Below are 20275 nucleotides of genomic sequence, written 5' to 3'. Positions count from 1 at the left end.
TTATTTATTCATTGTGTTGTTTTAGTTTAATTTTAGTTAACTATAATGCCTGACTTACTTACAAAACAGCTTAAAAAAGTAAAAGTATCTGAACCATAGAAACAAGGTGACAGACAACATACATAACAATATATTCATTTTAAGTTGGCAGTAAAAGATTAACGGCCATTCTCGTGTTATTTTTAAGCAGAAAGAGAGGACCAGATTGTTAGATTTTCTTTTTGTTTACTGATAGATTTTCTTTTTTATTTATTTTTTATTTATTTTATTTTATTGCGTTTGTGTTGCACAGGCGTTTGGTTTGAGCCTTCTGGTGCACGGTAGCAGTGATGTGGCTCTCGGTAAAGTAATCTTCCACGTCACTAGGAAGTAGTGCAGAGCCGAGGGAGTGAGAGCTCGCCTGCGGGAGCTTTTGAGAAATTTTACAGATGTAAATATCTCAAACTGCACATCGAAGGTCACCTGGGAGGATAATAGTCCTGCAGATAGGTAGGTTTTGGGACTTATTTTTAACCAACATGAATGACATTTGTTTCGCTGTCTGGTGGTAACTCATAAGCTCGTTAGCTAACGTTACTGTCCTCCATTTCATTGCTAACCGAAGCAAAAGCTAAACTCCTGTCAGCTAATTCTTGATAGTCAGCAGTTGGTTCTGTGTTTTAACATAGAAAAAAACAGCTTTGGGGACAACTAACTAATAAAAATGAGCAAAACCTTGCTATTTTAGCATTTTTGTCTTTACGCATGTAACGCCATTTAGCCTGTTAGAAAGCGTATTAGCTGCGTGTCACTATTTTTTGACTTGTTAGCTTATGCTGTTTTGTGATGAAGGCAGCCAAGATTCTCCGTAAAAAGCAGCTAAAAACTTTGATCTGACTTTACTTTTGAGAAGTAATTGTCGTTTTCAGGTTTAATCCAGACGTAGACTGAACACCAATCACCTGGTTCTCCAGGTTTTAGATAGTAGTATGTTTCGCAATTCAGTTGTATCTCTATAGCTAAATTTTAAAGCAACAGAAGTTAGCACAAATTGCTTTACTGACACACTCATTTGGTAATACAGTGCAGCTGAGCTATTAAGGGACTGGACTGATGTGCTGTAGTTTCTGAATATCTACAAGAGAAATTCTAGGACAAATTTATCCTACCACAGATTACCAGGGAAATGCTATTTGGAAACAGAAAAAAATGTGTACAAAAAGACGACAACTTGATCTGACTAACTCAAACTACCACAGCTTTTATTTCAGATATAGATCAATTATAAGTATAGGACTTTATCAAATTGTGTGTATAAAATGTATGTGCTTTTATCTTGTGTGGAAACATGTTGATGTTCATAGTTAGCATAAACAAAGAGGAAGAACTGGCAAACGTATTCCATGAGATTAGGTTAGTTTTGACTTCACTGAGATTTTTGCACCAGTGTAAATGTTTTCTCCATCACTGACAAAATCTGTTCTTTTTCTGTTTTCATAGGTATTATCCAGTGAGCAACATACATTTGGATTCTTCTAATCTGATACAAGCACAGCAGCAAAATGACGGCTGCAGAGAACGTTTGTTACACTCTGATCAATGTTGCCTCGGACTCGGAGCCCCCTTCTGAAGTCAGCCTAAAGGCAGATCTAGGTAACCATTTGCTGTAAAGTTTAATAACTTACCTCAATATACAGTACAAAGGGAAAATAGCCTTTGTCCACTTTTTTCTCCATCTTAATGCATTTGTGATGTATGAGTGTTATTTTTATAGGCCATTATACAATGTCTGGTTTACGGGAAAAACAGTTCAAATCTTTTTTTTTATAGATTCATTTTGATTCAAAGAAGCATTGTTGATGTATGAAATCAAGCTTTGATCAGGATTGGTTTAACTGTTTTTGCATTAACATGCAAATAAGTCAGTGTCGTTTGGGGGGAAAACCTCACAACGTCCTTTGAGAGATTTTGGTGAAGTTTAGTATCAGATGAATTTAATTAGATGAAGACTAGTTTAAATAATAACTGATTGATATGCTAAATATAATAATCTTTCTTTAGAAAAGGGAGAGATCAAGGCCAAGACTGAAGCCTTGAAGAAGGTCATCATCATGATCCTGAATGGCGAGAAGTTGCCGGGACTGCTGATGACTATAATCCGTTTTGTGCTGCCGCTTCAAGACCACACCATCAAGAAGCTGCTGCTGGTTTTCTGGGAGATTGTTCCCAAAACAACTCCTGATGGCAAACTCCTTCAGGAGATGATCCTGGTCTGTGATGCCTACAGGAAGGTAATTTAAGTGTCTAAATATACACATCAGGTTACACTATTTATTACAGCATAACTATAGCAATGGGGGAAAACTAAAGGTTAAAAAAAAAATCAGTTCAGCAATTCTAATTTTAAATATTTCTTCTATTTCAGGACCTGCAGCATCCCAATGAGTTCATCCGTGGCTCCACTCTGCGTTTCCTGTGCAAGCTGAAGGAGTCTGAGTTGCTTGAGCCTCTCATGCCAGCGATCCGGGCCTGCCTGGAGCACCGCCACAGTTACGTGCGCCGTAACGCTGTCCTGGCCATTTACACAATCTACAGGTACTAGCTGCTAAATATTATAAAGTATAAATTTTGAACTGTATTCATCATGAACAACAACCAGCTCTGTTTGTTTTGTAGGAACTTTGAACATCTCATCCCAGATGCTCCAGAGCTGATCCATGATTTCCTGGTCAATGAGAAAGATGCCAGCTGTAAGAGAAATGCTTTCATGATGCTGATTCATGCAGACCAGGTCTGTAGCATATTGTCTGTTCTTTTCTTACTGTTTCTGCTTTTACTGTTAGTCATACAGTAAATATGCCAAAGGTCTATCTCACACCTTGTCATTCATGCATTTATATGTTGCAGGATCGAGCTCTGGACTACCTCAGCACATGTATTGACCAAGTTCACACTTTTGGAGACATCCTCCAGCTGGTTATTGTGGAGCTGATTTACAAAGTGAGTCACAGTTTGTGGTGGTCATATCTAAACCTTTTAGCACAATGGATGATTTCACATCTAAGTTCTTGTTTTTCTTTTTTCCCCTCTGTTAGGTTTGCCATGCTAACCCTTCTGAGCGTGCCCGTTTTATCCGTTGCATTTACAACCTGCTGCAGTCTTCCAGCCCGGCGGTTAAGTATGAGGCTGCTGGCACTCTTGTAACACTCTCCAGCGCTCCCACAGCCATTAAGGTACGTCATCAGTGTTTCAGTGGTTGTGTGTATGTCTTGTATCATTTATACAGTGATTTATACATTGTATTACGTTTAGATAGATGGATGTCTTTGCTTTATTAAAGCCTGTATGCATTCTGTGCTTTGTTGGACTCTAGGCTGCTGCCCAGTGCTACATTGATTTGATCATCAAGGAGAGCGACAATAATGTGAAACTGATTGTTCTTGATCGTCTCATCGAACTGAAGGAGCATCCCACTCATGAGCGTGTGCTCCAGGTACGTCTCATAATGGCTTTTATTAGTTTTTCTAGCACTTAACAAATAAAGTTGTTAGTGGCTCTTTCACTACAGAAACCATAAAAGGAAAGGAAGTCTTTTTGAGATCATAAAACTTATTAGAAAATATACAAAAATTGTTATGTGTCAGTACCAACTGTGTTAAAAATTGGGTCTCACTAATACTTTTTCATCCAGGACCTTGTGATGGACATCCTGCGTGTTCTAAGCACTCCTGACCTGGAAGTCAGAAAGAAGACCTTACAGCTGGCACTGGACCTTGTTTCATCCCGTAATGTAGAAGAGGTCTGTTGACATTTGCAGCTTTTGTGTATTTTTGTTGTTGCTTTTTTTGTTCTTGCATTGACACCTTGAAAAACTGGAATACAGTGTTAAAGTAGTGACTTCTGTCTGGCTGCTAGTTGGTGATTGTTTTGAAGAAAGAGGTGATCAAAACAAACAACGTAACAGAGCATGAAGACACTGATAAGTACAGGCAGCTCTTGGTGCGCACCCTCCACTCATGTAGCGTGCGTTTTCCTGACATGGCAGCCAATGTCATACCTGTGGTGAGTTTTCTCTTATTTCCTTTTAAGATTCTCGTGATAACTTTAGATTTCTAAATATACATTTTTATCATAAACGGTCTTTAAAATAAAACATTTTCTAAACATTTTCTATATGTTGATGTTTTACAGCTGATGGAATTCTTGAGTGACACTAATGAGGCAGCTGCTGCCGATGTGCTGGAGTTTGTGCGGGAAGCCATTCAGAGGTTTGACAACTTGAGACCCCTGATCATCGAGAAGATGCTGGAAGTCTTTCATGCCATCAGAACTGTCAAGTAAGTAATCCTGATGAGTCTAAAGAGCAGATGAAAGTCAATTCGTGGTTAAGAAACCATTGTTTAGGCTGTGCTTGCTAAAGGGAAATCACTACTTACTCTTTGATTGTGTAGCACTGTAATTGTTTATAAACTTCATCACAATTGTCCTGTTTCAGGATTTACAGGGGGGCACTGTGGATCTTAGGAGAATACTGCAGCACCAAGGAAGACATCCAGAGTGTGATGACAGAAGTCCGCAGGTCCTTGGGAGAGGTATGTTTGTTCATTGTTGTCAGAATTACAAGTAACGCACGCTGTTTTGATTAAAACGTTTATAATTGTCTCTCCCCGGGACAGATCCCAATTGTGGAGAATGAGATTAAGAAGGAGACCGGTGAGGTGAAGCCAGAGGATGAAGTGAGCGCAGCTCCAGCTCAGAAACTTGTGACAGAAATGGGCACTTATGTGACACAGAGTGCCCTCAGCTCCTCCAGGCCTTCAAAGAAGGAGGAAGACAGGTAAACACTGGACATCATGGAGGAAAAGCATTTCGCTAACACCATATACCCTTCATTGTGCTGAATTTTCCATCCACCTCGCTCATTAATAATTTGTTGTTTTAGACCTCCACTCAGAGGCTTCCTAATGGATGGAGACTTCTATGTGGCAGCTTCTTTGGCCACAACGCTAACCAAAGTGGCTTTGCGCTATGTTGCTCTTGTTCAAGATAAAAAGAAGCAAAATGTAAGTTGTTCTTCCTTCATTTCAATAAAAGCACTTTTAATTATTTTCCCCATCCTTTGCTTCCTCTGACCCCCTGCTGTTTTGGTGCCCCCCTTGCAGTCTTTTGTTGCAGAGGCCATGCTGATCATGGTCACTGTGCTGCACCTGGGTAAGTGCTCTCTGCCCAAGAAGCCAATTACAGACGACGATGTGGATCGCATCTCACTGTGCCTGAAGGTCCTGTCAGAGTGTTCACCACTTATGAATGACATTTTCAACAAGGAGTGTCGCAGATCCCTGTCACACATGCTGGCTGTCAGGCTGGAGGAAGAGAAGCTGTCACAGAAGGTAATGAAAGTTGACAAAACTCACCAACCTCGTTACACAGAAAATTAGCAAATTTTTGGTGCCAAATTTAATATGAAACTTGTTTATATAAATATGTTTATAAGCCAACTTTTGTTTTCAAGAGCCCATACCCTGATAGGTCTAAGGAGGAGTGTAGTAATATCACACCCCTAGATGATCATTTAAACCTGTTGTGTATATACATAAGACTGATGGAAAACTTTTTTTTTGTTATAGTGCACCAGTTTCTCTTGACAGCAGCATTGTCTCTGTCTTTCCAGTTTCTCTTAGTTCTGCACAATAACATCTGTTTTTATTCTTTTTCTGTTGAACAACTGTTTCTTATGTCTTTTTTGTAACTTGCTATGCTGTGTTATTTTCACTATACTAGACTACATTATAGATACTTTTGTTGTTGTTCCATTGGGGTTGTTATTTCCTCCAAAAATAACCACATGTGTTTCTTCTTTTGACTACAGAAAGAGTCTGAGAAACGCAATGTAACGGTCCAGGCCGACGATCCAATATCCTTCATGCAGCTCACGGCCAAAAATGAGATGACTTCCAAGGAGGACCAGTTCCAGCTCAGCCTGCTGGCTGCTATGGGCAACACTCAGAGGAAGGAGGCCGCCGATCCTCTGGCATCGAAACTCAACAAGGTGCACCATACTTAACCCCTAAAAGCTTTTCCATAAAAGGAAACTAGAAATTAATGTGAGAGATAATGTTGCAGTAGTGCTTTTGAACAGAAAAAGAGGGAAAGGGAATGATTATTGCTGTTTGCGTGCATTTCAAGTTTACGGCTAAGTCTAACTTATTTACTGTTCATATTATTTCATATTATTGGCAACACGGCAGCAACTGCTGCTGAAGCCCTTGTTGTGCACATGCTTTGCTTTTAATAGGTTATTAAAAGATAATAAACTAGTGTATAGGGAGTATTTGTACTAGGTTGTTTATTAATCATTAAATGAATGCATTTTGTCCAACTTAGGTGACCCAGCTGACAGGCTTCTCAGATCCAGTCTATGCTGAAGCCTACGTTCATGTGAACCAGTATGACATTGTGTTGGATGTGCTGGTGGTCAATCAGACCAGTGATACTCTTCAGAACTGCACACTTGAGCTGGCCACTTTAGGTTAGTGTAGTTTTTTCAACCTCTGTGAAAAGATGTTTTTTCTCTCATTTAAGCTGCACACATTTGGGTTTCTACTATAATGTAATTCAACTTTCTGTCCTGCAGGCGATCTTAAGTTGGTTGAGAAGCCTTCACCTTTAACTCTGGCACCTCATGATTTTGCTAACATCAAGGCCAATGTGAAGGTGGCATCTACAGAGAATGGCATTATATTTGGAAACATCGGTAAAATAATTTTTGACTATTTTTAGCGTCACATCTCAAGTCACACCTTTTTTTCTTTTCTAAATGCATTTTTTTAAATTAATTGTGGGGATGTCTGGATTCTTCTTTTCAGTCTACGATGTGTCAGGAGCTGCTAGCGACAGAAACTGCGTTGTCCTCAGCGACATCCATATTGACATCATGGACTACATCCAGCCAGCCTCCTGCACTGATGCAGAATTCAGACAGATGTGGGCAGAGTTTGAGTGGGAAAACAAGGTAAACTTAAGGGGTTAAAACACATTCCTGAAAGCTGACTGGTTTTGCAAAAAGTTGGACATGTTAAAAGTTTTCTCTCTCATTCTCTCTCTCTTTTTTTAAATGGGTTTAGTTGATGTACATTCAACTAACACTGAGCACTGATTGTCCTTTCTTTATTGTAGGTGACAGTGAACACCAACATCACTGAGCTGAACGAGTATCTCCAGCATATCCTCAAGTCCACCAACATGAAGTGTTTGACTCCTGAAAAGGTTGGTATGAGAACATTTTGTAAACCACAGACTAAGGAAAGTAAACAACCTTTTAAATCTTGGCAGCTTTCCCAAATACAAATAACAAGGGTAATTAAAATTTTTGGCACCAGTGCACATCGGAAAGAATCATTAGCAGCCGTATAGCAGGATACTTTCTTGTGCTGACTATATAAAGAATATATGTAAACATAAGACATGCCAGTGCTTCCTTATAAGATGAATGTGCAGATACTGTGATGTTGTTTGTTGTTCTTAACCGACGTTCTTCTCTCATAAACAAGGCTCTGTCTGGCTTCTGTGGCTTCATGGCGGCCAACCTTTATGCTCGTTCTATCTTTGGAGAAGATGCCCTGGCTAATGTCAGCATTGAGAAGCCTTTCCATCTGGGGCCCGATGCACCTGTCAATGGACACATACGCATTAGAGCTAAAAGTCAGGTAGGTCACAGCTGCCACACCGTGAACTCTTAAGAATCTGAGAGGTAAAGGCTAGGTGGACTTTATTTCCCCTCAGTGAAGCAATGCATCCATTTGTAAAAATATCACATGACTGATTTGATTTGAAATAGCTGATCAGTTCTGCAAGTATTTGCACAGTGACACAGTTTTTGCCTCTCTAAAGTACCCCAAGTGTGGACTTTCATCCTTAAATGCACGCATTTAACAAAAAATTTGCATTTATTAATCTCCAAATGCAGATGGATTTCACTGAATTTCAGATATGCTAATGTGTAGCATGTGTCGCAGCTAACAGTCCTTCATTTGTTCCACAGGGGATGGCCCTGAGTCTGGGTGACAAGATCAACCTCTCCCAAAAAAAGGCAAATGTCTGAAACAGCTGCTGTTCTGTGTCACCTAACTTACTCTTTGATCATCGTCATAGCAGATATGAACTATTATATGGTCAGTTACTTCTGTGCTCTATATTTTTTAACATCACCTCTTTCTGAAAACTACATCTCAGCAATGTGCTTTCGCTGTCCTGTTTCATTTTCAATAAATGTATTGAAATAATGTCCAAAAGATGCTCTGTGGTGTTTTCATTGAGTTAAGAGCCTTTTTTTCTTATTAAAACCTCATTATTTTTAATCAGTGTTTCTTTTCTTTCTTTCTTTCTTTCTTTTTTTTTCAAAATAGTGCAATTTACAAATGAAACTTAAGACAGTATATGCAAAAGAAAGGGAATTCAAGTTCAATTCAGTAAGAAAAGGTTAAAAAAAAATCCTCTAGTACCACCCAGAACCACTAAGGTTCATAATGAATTTGATATTCTTAAAGGTATAAGACGGAAAAACATCCAAACTAAACCAATGATCATTAAATAAGTGTTTGCACCCTTTTTGTAGGGTCAGTATAAGGCTTCCTGGGGTGACTGTTGATGAGATTTGGTGCTTTATAAATAAAATTGAATTGAATTTTGGAGATGGCAGGGTGGAGCAGTGGTTAGTAATAGGTTTGAATCAGCTGGCTGGAGCCTTTCATTGTAAAGTGTCTAGATTCTAAATTGGGCATAGGTGTGAGTATGGCTGGTTGTCTGCTTGTCCCTGTGTTATCCCTGTGACAGATTAGCAACCTGTGCAGGGTGCACCCCACCCACTGTGACAGCTGGGAGCATCTCCAGCACAACGGTAACCCAGAAATGTCGTTGGACTGTATGCCTTCTTTTGGAAAGTATGGAAAGTTGTGCTGTACCTGCCTTAATGTGCATGACAGTAGATGTTTAGTAATAATCTTTAAAGAAGCTGTTACAATTACCTAAAGGACGTTGTGCCCCAAAGTGAAGAGAGTGTCTAGCTTGTGATGGTAGCTCTGGGATCTAATTAGAATTCCTCAGATTCCTTCCGTAATATCTCCCACAGTGGGGTAACTGATTGGAATTTGTACCGCCAGTACCTCTAAACTGACGACATCACCTTGAAAATGTCTGTCTACATGCATAACCTGGGCAAGAACATAAATTCTTTTAACCTCAGGTAATATATTGCCAAGATTTGAATTGAACTCTCTGAGCCATCTGCAAGTTTCACTGTCAGCGTGATAATGAGATGGAGATAGATTAATGCTGGCACAGGCCTCCATATTCCACTCGCCCTCCAGTTTATTATTTATGAGTAAAGGGATATTTCTGGGAGTAGGCCAGATTAAAGGGTCACCACCCCAGTCATACATTTACAGTATCTGTAAAAATCTCCCCCCAGGGTTTTTAGATAAAGGCTGAAAGGTGGCGTTGAGGTCAGACCTTCAACTGTGAAAATAAACAGCCAACTCCAACTGCCGTGTGCACAGCACAGACTGTCTGGTTCGGGTATAGTTATTATGAGAATCACAGCTACACCTTCTAACACGAGGCATGACTTTAGCATTGTGCTTTTGGGTGATTTTCTTGCTTTGCCACATCAATATGTAGACACAAAGTGTTCATGCTAAACACAGGATCACTGTCACAATTCCTCCAAATTTTAAGAAGGTTTGGGTGATATAATATTTTGTATTTTAAAACCACTTGGGTACGACTGAAACTTTGACAGCACTCACCATGTAAACCATTTGGAGGAAGTCTTGATGCATGCTCAATCATCCAGGAAAGTAAATCTCCAAAAGTTGATTCTGGTTATCTGGACGTAGCGTTTTGTGGGAGAAACGTTTCGTCACTCATCCAAGTGACTTCTTCAGTCTCAGCTGACTGCAGGTTTCCCCAATCTTATAAACAGTACATTTGCATAATGACTTCAGTGGGCTGGTTTCAGTCATTATGCAAATGTACGTTTATAAGATTGGGGAAACCTGCAGTCAGCTGAGACTGAAGAAGTCACTTGGATGAGTGACGAAACGTTTCTCCCACAAAACGCTACGTCCAGATGAACAGAATCAACTTTTGGAGATTTGGAGGGAGTTTTTTTTAAGGCCCCGCGTTTTCTCTTTTTTGACACCGGGTGGCGCCACGGGTCCCAAAGCAATGTGGTGTTTTATGTTTTGTTTTTGTTGTTGTTTTTTTAATGCAGTTAAACATTGGATTTAACACGAAGTGAGACACGATTTACGCGCTGACAACACAAGTCGGGACCTTTGCGCAATGAAATAAAAGGTTGTAATTTAGACGAACTGGTATGAGTCCATTTCAACAAGGGAAAAAACAAAAAGAAAACACAAATCACAGTCCACCACTTTCAATTTCCACCTGCGTGATGAGTTATGACGCCGCATATAAAGTGCACACGTGCGCATTTTATCGCAAATTGCGGAGCAGCAGCAGGCGTGTGTGCAGCAAGCAGAAATACTCCTGCAAACATCACTTTTACTGCATTTTCTCCGTTTGCTTTATCTGTCCACAAAATCTATTTTTCCCCACTATGCTGGAAAAGTTTTTTAAAAAAATAATTGAATATTAAAATAAGTGAAATCTATCTAAAATTGGATGTAGCGCACAGCACAAATAAAATGTTTAAATCCGACTAAGCTGTGGAAATATTGTAGATAACATATCAAGAAACGTCACCCTGAGTTTTTTTTTAATTTTTTTTTACAGTTTTTATTTTTTTATTCATTGGACTGAAAAGTAAAGAAACTAGTAACTTCCAGCATGTTTAAACCATATTTACGACGGCCACGGGTCGCGTTATCACTGCGTAATTGGCTGTAATTACAGCGAGCAGACAGCGCAGAGCCATTTGAGGACAGGAATGTGACTGCAGGGTGCATGATATTAGTGTCAGGGCAGAGCTGCAGAGTGGGTTGAGGTCTACTTGCGTCGGTGTGTGTGTGCAGGAGGGTGTTGAAGCAGTTTGCAGACTGCCTCTAGAAACAGCCCCTAGCGTCAGACATCAGTATTAGCCTGGCTGATTACTCTTAACTATCGGATCAGCATCTTGAACGGTGCAGTGTTGGCGAGCCCGAAACGCGGTCAGGCGTATGGACAGGCGGTGGTAGCTCCGATCGGGATCCCTCTTCGTTTACATCCCTACAACTAAATAAAAAAAGAAAGGGGGGCTGCTGCACAGGCGAGACTGTTTCGGCACGTAGCTGGCCTCTGTATCTGCGTTCCGGTGCCTCCAACTACGAGGGCCTCTTCAGTTTACAGGGGGAAAAGTGGGTGTTTGCTGCTTCACTGGTGTTTCGGCAGCGGCAGCGGCGGCGGTGTCCTCGATGGCAGGCTGGAAGGACGGCTCGGTGCAGGAGAAGTATCGCCTGGTTGTGGTCGGAGGAGGTGGCGTCGGGAAATCAGCCCTGACTATCCAGTTTATCCAGGTCAGTAGCGGTAAACCTTGCAGTTGAAGCGAATGTAAGCCTCGCTCTGATTTCCACGCTCGCCCGAAAAAACACGGCCAAACAAGGAGGGAGAGGCCGGACACGGGTATCCGTCCGTAAACGGACACCGGGGTCTGTTTTTCCTCACTACTTTGCCGAGGCCTGCGACTGTCGGACGGATGGGGAGGTTTTAGTGCGAGATATGGAGAATTAAACGTCTGTCACTTTAATGCGACGATTTCCGAGAGGACCACTTCCACTTTGCAGTTTGTACAGCCGCTAGTCATAAGAGAAAGGAAAGTGGGTCTTTGGAGCTTAAAGAGTTGTCCTATTTTCTTGTACCTAAGTTTCCCTGCAAAGTAAAGCAGCGGATTTAGAGTTCGTGCTAAGTTGTTAGAAGTCCTGTGATTTTCTTTGAGAGGGGGTGCACTGGCCCACCAAGCCACACAATGTAATACTTCAAATAGAAGGATGCAAAAGCTGTACAAAGTTGGTACATTGGTGTCTCTCTGTGTCACTCTCAAGAGGGAAAAGTGCGTTTGAGTTCTTTTTAAGTGCCACCAAAACGGATCCTCCAGATCTCACTGGAAATATGTGAACTAGACAGAGAAAATCCGTTCAGGTTGGGTGACTGTAAAATAAGCAGCAGCTGCACAAAATGTCCATTGAGAGATGATTAACTTTTGTGCTCTGATGCAGAGTCTCACCAAGTCTGCTGGTTAACCTCGTTTCAAGCTGAAACCAAAGGCAAGCAAGCGCACTAATATAGATAATCTATAGAAATGAAAGGTTGCTTCCACCACTCTTAATCAGTTTTACAGCAGCCTGCTTGAAGAAAACTTGCTGGGTGTCACATATAAAAGGCATGTAAACAGTTTACCTCCCTGTAAAGCCTGGTTGCATTCCAGCACAGTGCAGACACTGCTCTGACCTTCCAGGCTTTCATAATCGCCATTTAGGAGAGGGCCCAAACACACACACACACACACACACACTGTAAGAAAGAGATGACATTCTTTGCCCTTTGCCTTGTGTGTGTGTGTGTGTGTCCCCACCATGGTGTCACTGTGTTACTGATGCTTGCTCTGGATTGCAAGAGACAAGACAGGCAGGCAGCTGTGTGTCTCCACACTGACAGACAATAGTTGGGGGGGTGGATTGTGAAGCTTGTGAGCAAATGTGTGTGTTGGGTGGGTGGGGGAGAGTTGTATCCTAATGAGGGTTCAAAAAGCTCATTAACTGCATACCAAGTAGGAAGGGATCAGATAGACCTGAACTGGGTGGAAACACTTGAGATGTTATGGTAACACCACTGGAATAACGCTGATAATGTCATTGTGAGTTTTCTCATTTGTAGTTTTGCTTGTCATATGTAATAATCGTTTAAAGCGTGCTTCATATATGCACTAGGTGGGCCTGGATTTAGTAATAAAGTTTTCTCTAAGGTCTCACAGACTCATTTTCAAATCAGCTAACTGACTGCTGACTGAGGATTTTGCTTGGATGTCCCCTTTTATATGTATCTTGTACTCAGCAGCTCCCTCACTTAATCACAGCGTGTGTTTTTCTTACTGCCGGCTTGCACGTCTTGTGCCGTGATGGTGATAGAAATAGTAGGTGGAGAACTGACAAACTCTTCAGAGGTTTCAAGAAGTCGCCTGCTGTGCTGTGTTGGGGTGGACCTGACAGCTGGTTGTGAAGTCGAGGCGATACTCAGAACTATGCTGAGTGTTGTGAGTTTGAGGGTGTGTGTGTGTGGTGGTGGGGGTGGAGGGGTCAGAGGGTGTCTGAGTCAGCCTGGATGGGTTAATGGTCACGGAGCATGTGGAATTTGGCCCTTTGGCAGAGGAAGTCCCTCTACTGCTGCTCTTAGGACCTCCTAGTTCTGTATGGAAAAACATGACCTGCTTCCTGAATCACTGGAATTCTGTGCACGTGTGCGTTTGTGTGTGTGTGTGTGTGTGTGTGTTAGTTGTCACTTTGACTAGTACTAATTTTAGTTTTATGTGTTTTACCAAAAACATAAAATACTCGATGAAGTGACTGCAAGTGTCTCAAGTCTCAATATATCCCAAATACCCTTCTTTGGTTAGATTTCTCTTTAGCAAACGCTCTTTTTCCACTAATAGATTTTTCCTACATTGCTCGTTATTGTGCTTTTAATCACCTTTATGGTATGAAATATTGCTCATAGTTTTAGCCTCAGCTGCTGGTGAAACAGGTTAACGTCATTTATTATCTTGTCAGTAACCCTCTGAGGTCAGAGTCGTCATCAGTGACAACTCCAACCCTAACCCTGACCCACATCCTGTACTATCAGAACTTTTTGTTCTACGGTTTCAAAAAACAATTGTTCCCTCAAGTGTTTGGAATTGGGGAACAAAAAAAAAGTTTGGATTTCTTTAGAAAAGTGCGGTGGGTTATGGTTAGGATTGGGAGTCATCACAGATTAAGACTGTGACTAGAAGATCTACTTCTAATAAACCAGTAACAATGAGATATTTAAGGTATTTTGTTATCTACTTCCATTGGATCCATATATCTAGATCATCCTCTTGTGGCATCACAGTTTAGAATTTTGTTTGTGTGCTGAAATGTTTGTCGTTGTTGTTCGTGTGTTGGGGTGGCTGTGGGTGACCACAATGCACCAGCACAGTAGGCATTTTTAAAAGCACTTCGTCAATGTGGCCAATCATCTGATGCCAGCTTTTTTAGTTATTCCGCGAGCACATTTTAATCACTTGCTAGTCCTAAGGTGTATTAGCTAATGTTGATCTTGAGGTTCCCGAGCAGCTAAAATAAAAGACTTCTTGGGGAGTCAGAACATGAAAGATGATGTCGCTAGCAATAACAAAGAGTGGCAGGTCCCTGGCTGCTGGCCACCCTAATGCCAAGCATTAGACTCAAGTTGAAATAGCGTTAGGATGACATAACATTGAGTCATCTGACAAAAGTTGTTGAACACTGCGTGTTGTTTAATGTGACGTCTGCGGGGCAGGAAGCATCCCAAGTAAGGGAAAAGATGACTCACATTAGCCATGTGAGCACTGCATGTGGGTTGCGTCTGTGCCTTTTTTGTGCCTGAAATAATGGTATATTAGAAACCCTTCTCAATTTACTCTGGGTTACCAGAGAAGCCGCCAGCATGAGACAGCTCTAGAAATGTTGAGGTGAAGCGTGGTGTTGTTTTCTCACATGCTTGCTAATATTAGCATGATGGCAGCCCCTGGCCATGGAGATTCATAAATGAGAGCAAAACATCCTGACTGATCAAGTCCAGACAGATTAGCTGAGGATTTATGTAGACCTCAGCTGGATTTACAGCTAAAGCACGTGTTCTCCCAGTTTCTTTAATACACACCCTCATTACATGCATCTCTCATAACTTCTAAAATGGATTTGATTAGTCAGATATGAAAACTTTCAGGAGACATGTTGCCAAAAGTAGCAGCTCAGTAGAAAAAAAAGGCTGGATTATGAGGGCAGCAGCCCTGGTTGAGCATGTGGAGGCAGGATATGGCTGTAATAGTAGTGTTTGAGTAGAAATGTGGAGGGTGCCGTTTCAGAAACAGCCACAGGTGTCTGGGCAATGGCTTTGCAACAATGTTTTGGTGAATGTGTGTTTGATGTCTAGTTTTGAGAGATTGTTTTATGTATTTCCACACAGTGCATGCTCTCAGCCCATTTTTAAATACGGGCGGTTTGTAGCTTTTTGTAGGGCTTAGTCATATGCCAAATACCATACCAATGAGTGCAAACAGCTCCATTCACTGGATATTCTGACTGGTGTTTTTTCTTTTACAAGGAAGTTTATGTCTTTTCGTTATGTCTCATGCAAGCTGAGGATTATATTTGCTTTCAGATGCAGACACGGACACCTGCAGACACCAGACGAGTAGTTATTTCTGTCTGCTTTTTCAAAGACCGCTTGAAATTTGCCTAATAAACTCCACTCGGCTTTGCTTTTATGAACTTTGGGATGGCTCCATAGGCAGAGCCGGTCATCTATCAATTGAATAATCGATAGGTCAGCGGTTTGATACCCGGCTGCTCCAGTCTAGACAATTAAGTATCTATAGGCAATAAAGTGCTGTAAGTGTGCATGATTGCATTGGCTTGTGGTAAAAAGTTCTTTGACTGCTTAGTTAAAGTAAAAAAGCACTTTATACAGGGAAAGTATAACATTCTGCTAAAACTGACCAGTATAACAGTAAACTCATTTTAAGTGTAGGATGTGGCAGATGTGTGTGTGGGGGTAGGTGAGGAGAATAACTGTTTGTTTAACACTATTGAGTGGTCACACCTTGGCTTCTCACAGAGTAGAGCCTCAGCGAGAGCAAATAAGCCCCTCAGTAACTTTCACCATAGACTCAATATTGAGTCATCTTATGTCACCCACTGGTTTGAGATGGCATTTTGGCTGTTGGAGTCTCCATTTCGGAGCTTGAAGTGGACATATTAATAGAAGAAGATTGTGATAACTTGCTAGCTTGGTTAGCAAAGCTAGAGGTGGGAATTACTAAAACCTGCCATAAGAATGTTGCAATCTGTTCAGTCTCCTTGCGATCAAAAGTAGTCATGAGTGTTCAACACGCAGAAGGTCTGGGCAACCGTTTAGTCACTACAAGTTGGAATTGTTTCTCCAGCCTCCGGATGATGCCTCTTATTTTTAAAACCAAATAGAAATGTGTATAAAATATTAGCAAAAGAAAATTTATCAGAAAATGACGGACTTCAAATTTCACACAGCACTATCCCTCAGAAGTTTAATTGTAAACAATTGCCATAGACCTACTGTTTTTGCGAGCGGTTTCACAGCCTGTTTGTCTATGAATCATCAATCAAACAGACAATATTTGTGTTGTGTAAACAGCAGGCTGTGTGCACTCTATATCATAGCTAGCTGGAAAGAAAAAAGAATTAATAGTGGGTAGTTGTCATTCTGGTGGCTTACTGAGAGTCAGATTACTATAAGCGCTCAGTGCTACACTCACATCAATACCTGTTTCATGTTTATGAGTTCCAGTAAGATTTAGACTGCTGGGTTTAAAGCAACAGTTTCCTTTCCACCTTCTCTGCTGTATTTGAATCTTTTGGTGCTATGTTATTCTCAGTCTTTATCACTTTTCCACTCAAATTCTCTGTTAACACTTTCCACTTGCTTGGGGTCGTTCTGTAAAGATGGCAGATTTCATGTTTTTTAAGGACAGTGGAGCAATTCTAATATGGCACCATAGCCAGATGTGCTCAGGTTCTTCCAGTGTAACTTCATCCGCTGCCCCTTGCTGATCTTAAGCGGTCAATTTGTATTCTGCACTGCCGCTCTCCTTCACTCATGTGAAAACAATATGCAAGTCTACATACTTAATTATACGTCTTAATGTATCTCACTTCAGTGAATATTAAACTCTATCCAGGTATAACCTGTAAGGCATACAGTTAATTCATAAATGCTTTTTTTTATGTGACCAGCCAAGTATGAATTCAGGAAATCATGTCATTTGTGCCTTTGTAGCGCTGCAAGAACACAAGTTGTAGTGCATAGAGAAAACATAACTGTACACATGAATGCCAGAGGTTCTTTGACACAGAGAAACATCAGTTGTTGTTGCAGTGCACTGTTGTATGTCAGTACATGCTGGATCGGCATATGTTTACTGATGCTCACCGATGGCTGAGCGTCAAGCTGCAAATTTGTGCTGTCCGATTTGTCTTTGTGTCGTAGGCTGCTATGAGTATTTCAACATCAAGATCCCCTAAGTAAGACTTTAAATGCAGGGGATGAACGCAATCCCATTGCTGAGGTAATTTAGCTGTATCTGGCAAAATGCCTAGCAACACACCAAAGGAATGTACACGAGAAGAAGTTCAGGATCCATAAAGACACTCCCACCCATCTGGGAAAGCTCAAGAGACTAGTAGGTCATTCCCTTTGCTCCACGCTAATGAGAACCTAATGACTATCCAGGGAGGAAGACCACTGTTAATCAGTAAAAATTAAATGGGCATCACAGTCATTAATGCATTGTGCAAAACAATAGGAGTAACCTCTATTTTTTGCACTTATACACTTTTGTTTTATTGTCAGGAAAGACCTGTTGTCAGTTACAATAACAATAACAGGAGTACATTTACATACATGGGTCACACACATAGTTTACAGCCATGTTAGTTTTCTCTAGCTCAGGTTTTTGTGGGCTTTATCTTTTTAACACATGCTGGCTGGAATCCACGTCCTCATGTTCCACACATCGATATCCCCGAACAATGGGCATCACTTATCTTCAGTGGAAAGTGTGCTTCCTCATTCTGCATGCTTCTTCTGTATATAGTATGTGTTTGTTATAAAGTGCTTCTCTGTTCTCGTTGATTGTGTGACATCGAATTACTGCTCAGTCAAAGAAGAACTTTGTCTCAGGGCCGCACATATGATGCGAGTTCAAGAAAAATGCTAGCATTCTCTTACCTAACCGAGATCAGTCACACCCTGAGTCATTTGTTGCCTTGAATGTGAGAGTAACGGAGTAAATCTGCGTAAGAAGCGCTGCTGAAGGTCTCAGTGAAACGAAATCAACAGAATATGTTACATTGTGCCGATAATGTGGGAAAAAACGTTGCGTCAGTGATCTAATCTTTATTAAGCGGCTCAATGTATCTATTTGGAAGTACCTGTTTTGCACACAGTTTTTAGTTGGAGGCAAAGGTGTGATTTAAAATGTTCCACAAAAGGCAACACAGATTTGAGATCAAATAACACAGTTCTTCTTTCTGTCTCCCTCAGTATGTCCGTTTCTCTGTAGCAGCAACAAGCAAGAACCAAACCATAAATCCCATTAATGTGGAAACTAACAAAAGAGCTATACATACATACATACATACAAGATTTTTAAAATGATATTGGAAAAGAGAAATTATGGGGGAATTAGTTATAAACTCCAACAATGTAATTCATAAAATAGCATGCAATTATTGTTATGGTCACATTAGGAAAAACAGCGGTTGGAGACGGCAGCATGACCAAAGTTATTGTGATCGTACGCAGTGGATGCTGCCTCTGAAATGGTCACTTCAGAGTTGTGCAGTTACCATCTCATTACCTTTTTATTGAAAAGGTAATAAGATGGACTCAGTCTTCTCTCAGTTTGTGATTGAATGAAGTCAAGTTGACAATTATATGCAGTCTTTTTGTGAAAATATAAAGATTAACGTCAATTTGATTGAATTCAGTTTTTTTAATATGCAACATCACAACAACGGACGCCTCAGTTTGCTTTATATTGTAAGGTAAACCCCAACAATTAGACAAACCCTATGAGCAACCACTTGGTGCGACAGTGGGAAGGAAAAACTAGGAAGAAACTTCTGTCAGAAACAAGTTCAGGGAAGGGCAGCCATCTGACACGACAGATTTGGGTTGAGGGGAGAAAGACAGGACAAAGCTGCAACTAACTGTGAATGATTGTGATAAAAATGCAAAAGTCGCAAATTTGTTGCCATCTGCGTACAGAGAAAGCTACATTAAAAGTAACTACTTCCATTCAGAGTCCAGCCAGAATCTTATACATTTGAAACAGAAATTCCTTGACTGGAAGTGATTTGAATGGCAGTTTAACTATAAAATGACATAGGCACCCAGAAACCTTGATTTAGGTATGGGCATACAGATAGAATGCAACCAGGTTGCCACCAGCTGAGTCGAGTCCCCAGTTACAAAGAGATGCATTGCAGATGAGTTTCACTCATCAGCACAGACTGACTTAGACTCGTTGCAAATTGTTGGCAAGTTTGATAATGATTGCTGTCAATCCACGAAGAACCACGATTGTTTGGAAACATTTTGCCCATCTAACTTCTGGGCAACCAGTTTGCCACTGTAACTACTTGCAGCTGGTTGCCGAATATGACAACTGAATGCAATCACTGAGCAACCAATTTTTCCTACTCACAAGGATGTTACTGCCCTGTCACACAGACTTAGTGAACAATTAGTGACACCTGGTCACCACAGGTCACTAGGGAAAAGTTGCTGACCACTTTGGTTGGTTGCTGGTAGTGGCCGGCTTAAAAAAGGATTTATGATGCTGGACCAAAAACCACCTGGCTACTGCTTTTGTTGCTCGCAGATTGCCAAGGTTTTCCATAGTTTGTGACTTATCTGCTGGTGGCATAACTGTGGAAAACAGTGTTCAACTTCAAAGTACAAGTTGTGCTGTTTGAAATGTGTTGCCTGAAGCTTTTCCTTTGAAGGCAAACATTCCGGTTTGTGTCACACGCTTCCAAGGTTTACTTCTGCTCAGTGGTTAGTTGCCAAGTGTTTCCAAACAAATTGCTGGTTTCCATGCAAACTACAGGTGACCAATTGCCAACCAGTTGTGGACTTCACATTTTTCCCTAGCAGTTAGAGGTTGCCAGGGGGTTGCTGACTAGTCTCTTACTATAAAGACACACTTGAGTTTGCGCCACTGTCCTGATGTCTAGTTTGTTAACTCCACCACTACAGTCAGGGCAACATCTATTATGAATATCTTCAAGAATTTAAAAAGTACCAGACGACAAACCAGCTTTCAAGTGCATGATGATTTCATGGTTAAAAAAAGGATAATTTGCTGTTTTGAATGGTGATAATTACACTATATAGTGACAAATAGTCCAAAAATGCAGCATAATGTTCAAAAATGTCAAGGAGGGTAGGATCAAGCAGGTGACAGCTATGATTACTGTTGACAAATCATTACTAATAATGAAAGCAAGTAGGAGTTAGAAAACACGTCAGCGTAATTTGC

The 20275-nt window shown here is 40.9% G+C and overlaps 2 protein-coding genes across 2 annotated transcripts in view; both read left to right on the top strand.

Moving 5' to 3' along the window:
- The first annotated feature begins 333 nt into the window (after positions 1-333).
- On the top strand, positions 334-8272 carry copb1 (COPI coat complex subunit beta 1). Its single transcript, XM_006780194.3, has 22 exons — positions 334-489; positions 1480-1632; positions 2041-2270; positions 2405-2574; positions 2656-2770; positions 2887-2979; positions 3075-3212; positions 3353-3472; positions 3671-3778; positions 3895-4041; positions 4171-4316; positions 4475-4571; positions 4656-4816; positions 4922-5042; positions 5142-5369; positions 5849-6028; positions 6364-6508; positions 6614-6733; positions 6846-6991; positions 7156-7245; positions 7530-7685; positions 8021-8272. The coding sequence occupies exons 2-22, from the start codon at positions 1542-1544 to the stop codon at positions 8078-8080; spliced, it is 2862 nt and encodes a 953-aa protein (XP_006780257.1). The 5' UTR covers positions 334-489; positions 1480-1541; the 3' UTR covers positions 8081-8272.
- Positions 8273-10969: 2697 nt separating this feature from the next.
- rras2 (RAS related 2) overlaps positions 10970-20275 on the top strand; it is a 28060-nt gene continuing 18754 nt past the window's right edge. Inside the window, exon 1 of the mRNA XM_006780193.2 lies at positions 10970-11492. Coding sequence (XP_006780256.1) covers positions 11391-11492 — 102 coding nt within the window. The 5' untranslated portion in view covers positions 10970-11390. The remainder of the gene's footprint in view (positions 11493-20275) is intronic.

This window comes from Neolamprologus brichardi, chromosome 1 (assembly GCF_056152115.1).
Source record: "Neolamprologus brichardi isolate AB-2024 chromosome 1, ASM5615211v1, whole genome shotgun sequence".
Classification (NCBI taxonomy): Eukaryota; Metazoa; Chordata; class Actinopteri; order Cichliformes; family Cichlidae; genus Neolamprologus; species Neolamprologus brichardi.
This window is presented reverse-complemented; position numbering and strand designations above follow the sequence as displayed.